Source organism: Pseudochaenichthys georgianus, chromosome 6 (assembly GCF_902827115.2).
Source record: "Pseudochaenichthys georgianus chromosome 6, fPseGeo1.2, whole genome shotgun sequence".
Lineage (NCBI taxonomy): Eukaryota > Metazoa > Chordata > Actinopteri > Perciformes > Channichthyidae > Pseudochaenichthys > Pseudochaenichthys georgianus.
The window spans coordinates 40,207,846-40,216,684 of record NC_047508.1 but is presented as its reverse complement, the minus strand read 5'-3'; the positions used below and the strand labels follow the sequence as shown (position 1 = coordinate 40,216,684).

Here is an 8,839-nt window from a genome sequence, read left to right as displayed (position 1 = left end):
ACTACTACTACTACTACTACTACTACTACTACTACTACTACTACTACTACTACTACTACTACTACTACTACTCCTACTACTACTACTACTACTACTACTACTACTACTACTACTACTACTACTACTACTACTACTACTACTACTTCTACTATTTCTACTATATTCTATTTTATTTTATCTACACGATCTGTTTTATTGTGTTGCACTGTTGGAGGAGCCTGTGACCTAAGATTGTCGTTGTCATAACTACAACATGACAATAAAAGCCTTGAATGTTGAATGTATAAAGCAGGTTATGATGAATGCTGCTGTGTCCCTGATGTGTTCAGGTGGATGGGATCCTGTGTCTGGCGGACATCTTGACGGAGGAGAGCAGCGTGGAGGCAGCGCGGGCGGAGGCGGCGGCGGTCGTGGCTCAGATCACCTCCCCCCACCACACCTCCACACAACACCTCGCCAGCTTCCTGGAGAGCATGCACGACATCGTCACCGCGCTCATCAGTGAGTGGATGTGCACCGATTGATATGTCTTTATTGAACAACGACGATGCATACAAGTACATGCATCTCCAAAAGATGTTAATGTACCCTTGACCTTTGACTTGCAGCATTTCTTTTGACTAAAGGCTCTTCACAGAAACAGGATTTGTTATTTGGGTGGAACATGGAGTGAGTTAGAGAATAGTAGAATTACAGCAGTTTTTTAAATAAATTCAGATTTGTTTTTTGACTTCTTTTATTAGGAATGGTGACAATATACAACGTCTACACATTACTTTCACATCCCCACAGTGTAAAGGGGTTATGCAACAGTGACACAAATGTAGAATTTGTTTGTATTTGTTTGATTTCTTTTTTAATATCTGTTACAGAAGTTGAGCAAACATGATTTGGGACACAGCAACTTGTGCTACAATCAGAGTAATTATTTAGAATGTTGAATATCCAATCCACTTTATTTATATAGCACATATTAAAAACAGAGTTTTACCGAAGTGCTTCACAGCAGACATAACATTATAATAAAATATAGTATTACAATCATAGATAAAAGGCACATAAGAATAGATAAAAGGCACATACTGTAAGGGCTATGGACAGACAATCCTGAGACATCCTGGCTAAATAACATTGTTGTTTTATAGTAGAGGGGGATAAACATTTAAAACCAAGCTTTTATATATAAATATATAAATAAGCATTAGTCCTTTTAAATACAAATATATGATATAATGTGGTGGGGACCTAAATGGCACCGAATGCTAGGAATGACCACCTTCTAAAATAAAAGAGTTTGGTCTTTAATGTTTTAAGTAGATGTTTACCTGAATTTGAATTTATTTTATAATAATATTATAAATGTACAGAGTAGATATTTTGTAATACATATTATGCCATGTAAAAAAATAATGTTAATGCATTTCATTTTAACATGGACAAAAGCTTGTATGCTTCCTCATTACAGCACCTTACCTAATTTCAGACTCAAAAATCTTAAAATCCTGATAGACAGATACATGTAGTAATAACCTATAAATAAGTATGACCGGTGATATTGTTGCCAAACAAAAAAAACTGGAGAAGTCTGGAGAAGATATTGTGGTCTTTTGCACTTCATGTTTTATCTCCTCAGTCATCAGTCCGGTTCTGACATCTCTACATCGGCTTCCAGTCGGCCAAAGAATTGATTTTAAAGTACTATTGCTAGTTTTTAAATCATTACATGGTTAGGACCAAAGAATATTGTCGATCTCCTACATATTACGAGCCATCCAGGAGTCTCAGGTCTTCAGGGACGGGTCTGCTATCGGCTCCGAGAGTAAACACAAAACATGGAGGCAGCGTGTAGCTGTTATGCCCCGACACTCTGGAACAAACACGTCTGCAGAAACGCCTACTATTTTTAAATGGAGACTGAAAACACATCTCTTTGCCGCTGCTTTTAATTGAGATTCTCATATTCGAACTACAGTATGCCTTTTAAACATGTATTGTTTACCTGTGGTGTTTATTTTTATTATTTTATTATCTTTGCCTTGTAATGTCTGTTGTAAAATTGTATAATGTGTTTTTAATGTATTTATTCCTAAAAAGTCTTTTAATTTGTTTTGTAAAGCACTTTGAATTGTCGCGTGCAGAAAAGTGCTATATAAATAATTGCCTTGCCTTCCTCTCATTGAACGTGTGTTATTATGTCATGTTGAAGCACCCACTGCCCCTAACCAGTGATGCCCCCCTCTCAGAGCTGTGTGACAGCGCCTCCTGTGGCGAGGTGTTCCTCCTGGCCTCTGCAGCGCTGGCTAACATCACGTTCTTCGACAGCATGGCCTGTGAGATCCTCCTGCAGCTCAACGCCATCCACATCCTGCTGCAGGCCTGCAGGGACCGGCAGAGGGTCGACACGCCCTACTCCAAAGACCAGGTGCAGCACCAGATCAGATCTACGCACTTTACTCAGTCCTTGTTTGGTTAAAGCGGCATGACAACACGTCACTGCATATGAGTTCAAGTTAAAACCCAAAGGAGTGATCAGTAGAAAGTTCCATACATAGGAAGGATACTATATACATTATACAAGTGATAGGTGCACGTTGGTCACCTTGCACTACACACACGAACGTACACATGACCAATGAGGGCACGAGATCAGTGTGTGCCCAGATGGAAGGCTGACAGGCAGGTAGGCCATCCAGTTACTTTAGCCGGGCCGGCTCAGATGATTGGTCGTGCTTCTTACAGCGCCACGGCTTCCACAGATTACATGTTTTATGTATTTATTGTCAAAGCACTTCAGATATTCATTGCTATCGGGATGTTAAGAGCATTCCATGGAATATAACAAGTGTTCCTGAAGTGAATTACCTACCCCACCTTTAAGGGTGTCATTATGTTTCGACCCTTGATTGTTTTATTCTCAGGTGGTGACCATCTTGGCGAACCTCTCAGTTCTGGAGCAGTGTGCTCCTGAAGTCCTGCAAGACCAAGGTACACCTTCTTACTCTTATTTAACAATACAGTAATAATAATAATTCATAAATGGACGTTGCAACATCGGTGTAATTCTCCCTTTATCCTCAAGATGGCAGCTTCAGACTCTATAAGGGAAGAAGCCTGACAGTGCTTTAATAAAACATCAACCTACGCACATATGTGCATATATGTAATACTATTTTAAATCGTTTTGTTATCCCTTCAATTCAGTATTTTTTTAATTTAAATGTTTGCATGCAAGTCTACTGCGTTAAAAATATTCAATTTAATACAACCCAATTAAATTAATCATGTTAATAATAAAATACACGCAAAGACTTTAATTGTGCCAGTATCTGTTAAATTGAACAGCAATTCAATTCTTGCCTTAATATATATATATTGGTCCCTCAGTCGATAAACATCTATAAATTAATCTAAGGGCTTGTTATTGTTTCCTTTACAGAATATTTATGCAATTTGACTTTCCAAAACTGTTCATGATTGTATAATGAAGTTGTGAATCTCAGCACTTATGAAGAATAGCGTTTGATCACGCGTTCTAACTGCACTTTTGCTTTCAATCCTTTTAAGAGGGGTTGTGTGAAATCACCTGCTTTGTTACGTCCGAGTCTTTTTTTGCTTATGTTTCAATTGGATGTGTTTGTTGGCTTGTGTGTAAGCTGTCTGTTTCCTCTTTTCCTTCTTTCATAATCTTTGTGTGTTTTACTGTAACTTCTGTACCATATTTCTTCCTTTCTGTGCCGTTTGAATTATCTATTTTTGGTTGATTTAATTGTATTGTACCATGCCATGTCTTTTTATGCTGCTGCTGCAACACCAGCATTTCCCAAATTGGGATCAATAGTCATTCTTATCTCGTCTTATCTCGTCTCTGTTCCTTACGAGCCACCCTGACACCTCTGACTCTTTGGTGTCGTGCTAATCTGTAGGATGTGTTATGTCTCTTCCCAGGAATCGAGCGCCTGCTGCTGCTCCTCGGAGAGAAGCCGTCCTCCGTCAGTCCATCGGAGGGCGCCGCCTGCGAGCGAGTTCAGCAGAAAGCAGCTGTGACTCTGGCCCGGCTGAGCAGGGACCCTGAAGTCTCGCAGATAGCCATCCAGCTCAAAGGTAGGCAGACATTAGGATCCCCAATAGCACGTTTGAGGATTCCTCCCCTCTGACGCCTCTTTATAAAAGCATTCAGGCGAGAATGTGTGGGTTCTGGGCCTCATTTGTATCCTGTGTGTGTGAAGGAAACATTAAGTTAGAATTCAATTTGCCATTGTGAGAAGAATAAAGTATTATATTCTTTGAAAACACTTTGAAAACGAATAAAGTCCCAATAAACCCGGCTAGCAGAAAGTTAAAAAGCCTTGAATCGGTTTTCCTTTTTATGGTGAAATTCTTAAAACACAATCCATGCCTTATGTAATTCAAAATGATAACACGTTGTCTTCCTTATCTTCGGTGTGACTAAACGGTGGAAGCAGACCGCGCACATTGACTATATGTCAGACTTGTGACACAGTAGTCGTTGGAAGGGTTGAAACTTTGTGATTTTGATAAAAACGTTTGGTTAAAGAGTGGTTCGGGAATATTGAGCATACGACTGGATGAGTGAAGAATGACCGGTTGTGTGAGAGAATGCAAATGGGGCTTTTGATATAGATGTGCTGCCGGTGAAACGGCCCCCGTGACCTCTCATTGTCAACATTTACTCAGTTTTGGGATTCCCTGTTCCTCGTACAAGCGTTCGTCAAAAACACTAGTTTCTCAAACAGCATTTAATAAGTGATTACATCAGCAATTTTCCCTGTTGTTGCAAATGTAGCTGCTCTGTCAATAAAGTGTTATCGTATCGTAGGTAAAAAGGGTAATGCCAATTTAACAAGTCCATGACACAAAGGTGTATTGTTCACTGCATTGTAGTTGGATCCTATTTGTCATAATTCTTGAGGGACTTAGTGAACTGTTTATATTTGATATCAAAAGGGAACATTTGTAACGTTTCTTTGTTTCCCTGTCTGTAGCTGTTCCTCGTCTCATTGAACTGTGTCGCTCCCCCACTGAGAGAAATAACAGCGACTCAGTGCTGGTCGCTTGCCTGGTAGGTACAAAGTGTGTGTGTGTGTGTGTGTGTGTGTGTGTGTGTGTGTGTGTGTGTGTGTGTGTGTGTGTGTGTGTGTGTGTGTGTGTGTGTGTGTGTGTGTGTGTGTGTGTGTGTGTGTGTGTGTGTGTGTGTGTGTGTGTGTGTGTGTGTGTGTGTGTGTGTGTGTGTGTGTGTGTGTGTGTGTGTGTGTGTGTGTGTGTGTGTGTGTGTGTGTGTGTGTGTGTGTGTGTGTGTGTGTGTGTGTGTGTGTGTGTGTGTGTGTGTGTGTGTGTGTAGCCTTAGATATGTTTGAACGACTCCCTGTCATGAATGCAAATATCTAATTCAAACAGCCCATTTCAGTCAAATACTATACGTGTCCAGCTGTACTTGCTATATGGTACTTACATGAAATAGTACACACTGAGGGCGTTATACCGCGGGCCTGCATGTGTTTAACATCAGAGCACCAAATGACTGTCCAATTTAATTACATCCACAGGGCAATGTGTGAAAATTGAAAATATATCCCACCCTCCGTATCTTGAAGCCATGTGGAGATAGCTGACGGGTCCACATCATCTCAAACCTTGTATGTTTTAAATATGTACATATCATGAATAAAAGCCCTGCTCGCCTCTTATCACTCTCTCATTCCGATCATGATTATTACGACCCGATGAGGGGATTGGAAGCCCGTAATGGTCAGGGTCTTAATTGGGCTGCCTCGCTCTCCTCCTCACTGTACTCTCGCTCGTCCATTCACATTAATGCCATTCTATTTTATCGCTTTTAGCCGAGGGGTCAAGTAGAGCCATTGTAGGTGTTGCATTTGTACCTTGGAAGGTTTGCTGAGCTTTCACACTTTTGTAATCATGCATGTAAATGTTGGAGCCTCTGCTGGGTGGGTCGGCCGGAGACGTCACACACGCGTTCCCCTGAAAACACACGAGGAGTGTTTGAAAAGACGACATGGTGGATTATTGGAATAGGTTTCTTAGAACTGGATTTAGTGCATTATAAATATGTTTGGAGATTTTGACTGGGACTCAGACACATAAGGGGTTTGGAGGGGTTTACAATAGGATACAGTGCAATAAGAGAACACAGGATAAGTCCGATGCAATGAGATTAGATAAGAAAAAAGTACACAAGATAAGCAGATATAAGCATTCAAATAAGGGAAAACTCAAAGGTAACGGGATGAATACAAATAAAAACAATAACATATGGTAATGTTACTGTTTGCATCATTATTAGATTACATTAAATTCTGTATCCTTCTGATTCTGATTCAACTTTATTGTCATTGCAAAAAGCACACATGCTGAGAGCACTTTCCAAAACAGACAGTGCGGTGCAGTGTAAACTAGAATATAGGTATTAACATATAAACAAGTATACAGTATGAACAGTACATATGGGTATGAACAATATAAATATAAAGATATATAATTATCGGCTCAATACTATCATGCATTATGTGTTTTACTGGTTTTACTCATACATACTGATGTGTGTTCGCCATCATTATTAAATTACCTTAGATACAATTCAACCTTATTGTCAAAATACAAATTAGTGTCTTACCAAAACCGACAGTACGGTGCAGTGCAATCTATAGAAGGATATAGGTATTAACATATAACAAGCTAAAGTATATACAGTATGAACAGTATACACATGGGTATATATATATAATTATAGGCCGAATATTATCATGCATTTGTGTTTTGCTGGTTTTACTCATACATACTGGTGTGTGTGTGTGTGTGTGTGTGTGTGTGTGTGTGTGTGTGTGTGTGTGTGTGTGTGTGTGTGTGTGTGTGTGTGTGTGTGTGTGTGTGTGTGTGTGTGTGTGTGTGTGTGTGTGTGTGTGTGTGTGTGTGTGTGTGTGTGTGTGTGTGTGTGTGTGTGTGTGTGTCAGGCTGCCTTGAGGAGGCTGGCAGCGGGGTGTCCAGACAGCATCGAGGCGGCGGACCACCAGCAGCTGATCAAACCGCGGCTCGTGGACTCCTTCCTGCTGTGCTCCAACATGGAGGAGAGCTTTGTGTGACGCGCTGCTCAGGAAACGGAGGGCAGAGCTCAACTCCTGCGAAAAGATGGTGTACGTTCACCGTTTCATGAGGAGAGGACTAATGAGCAGCGTCACTCATGAGCAAAGCATCCATTCCCAGAACAGAGCTTCGGTTCGTCACTGAGAAGGTGTTTATGTGTCAGAAAATCATGCAAAAATGTAAAAAGATTGTGTCAGCTTGCATGAATCCTGAAGAAATGTACCGTACTTTTCGGACTATAAGCCGCGACTTTTCCCCCCATTTTTTTTGTACAGCTAACGGCCACTAGGGAACCTCCTAAATCTGGATTTTACAGGTAAAATTAACCACCTTTAACCCTATGGGCTCTATGACCGGTCCGCGCCCGCCACCTTTAAGCGGCGGGCTCCAGCAGGAAAAGCTGGAGGCCGGAAAAGAGTGAGACAGGCAGCGCGCCAAAGTAAAAGTGGAACCGAGAGACAGAACGAGAGCAAGACAGACGGACAATTTAGCTGCTGCGGCTTATAAGCAGGTGCGCTTTATAGTCCGGAAAGTACGGTACATACATGCGTTGCCCAGTGCAACCAAGGGGCCGTATTAAATGCTATGACTGTGTACCGTTTATTTTGTTCCACTGGGAAATGTATATCAGTAAGCGTTTTGTACAATTTGACAAAAGAAAGGATGAAATGCTTTATATTCTGCCACTGTGCAATTTATTCGTGCAATGTCTCAATATATTGTCTCCGAAGCATGCTGGCTATCTGAGGAACGGAGAAAGAGATGTTTCAAGTGGATGGCACGGTGAAATGCCTCCAAATGATCGGAAGCATCTGGAGTACCGAGATTTCTGTCTGCAGAAATGCTCTTTATTGTCTGAAAGAAAATATTATCTGTTTTGTGTTTTCAATCAGAAGCCACTTGATCTTTTAAAACTAAATTATTACAGTTGGAATAACTTCTTTTCCGTTTGATGTTTGAAGTCCTTTATTCACTATTATTATTATTATTTAAAATGTTTCTTTCAGATTTGACAACTTGATATTTTTCACCTGATGAAGAAGGTACTGTTTGTCAAAGCGCATTGTGTGGCATGTTGAGATATTCTATTAAACCTTTCATGCCATTGAGTCAAATATTTTATCCACCACTGGAGAATGAATCTATACAAATGGTCTTGGATTTTAATAAATAAATACTTTTAATTTAACAATAAATACCATTGTTGTATACCATGCATGGAATAAAGGCAATATGCAGTGTTATTCTAGTGAATTACTGTCACAAAGCTGTTTGATTCTTTATTAAAAAGTGTATATAAAGTTCCTCCATCACAACATTACTGAGAATGTATGGAACTTGCAAGAACACCCAGATAACATATTGAAGAGTTTGCTGACAGAACAGTTGAGAAGGAATACCGGGCCACTTCACATTTCCTTTTGTAGTTTTGAGATTAATATCAGAATACAGAAAAAGTCTGAACTCAGATTAGCTTGTGAACTCACTAGAATTTAGCGGCTAAATAAACCGATTTTCCGTGGTGGAGACCAAAATCAGAGCGAAGAAGAAAATACAATGTGGACGTATATTCGCCAGGTGTGTCGGTTCTCAATGTGTCGGTTTTGTATTTATAACCTTTGACCCCCAAATGTCCAAATATCACTCATTGGAAGTTTTAGTTGACATGCACACCTCGTGAACTCTGAGAAGATGAAACTCTGGGTGGTTCTCAATGTCG

The 8,839-nt window shown here is 40.3% G+C and overlaps 1 protein-coding gene across 1 annotated transcript in view; it reads left to right on the top strand.

Moving 5' to 3' along the window:
- The window catches only part of LOC117448522 (protein inscuteable homolog), an 11,329-nt gene extending 2,977 nt beyond the window's left edge, over positions 1 to 8,352 (top strand). Inside the window, exons 2-7 of the mRNA XM_071203416.1 lie at positions 330 to 501; positions 2,244 to 2,422; positions 2,919 to 2,985; positions 3,946 to 4,101; positions 5,004 to 5,080; positions 6,990 to 8,352. Coding sequence (XP_071059517.1) covers positions 330 to 501; positions 2,244 to 2,422; positions 2,919 to 2,985; positions 3,946 to 4,101; positions 5,004 to 5,080; positions 6,990 to 7,118 — 780 coding nt within the window. The 3' untranslated portion in view covers positions 7,119 to 8,352. The remainder of the gene's footprint in view (positions 1 to 329; positions 502 to 2,243; positions 2,423 to 2,918; positions 2,986 to 3,945; positions 4,102 to 5,003; positions 5,081 to 6,989) is intronic.
- The last annotated feature ends 487 nt before the right edge of the window (positions 8,353 to 8,839 follow it).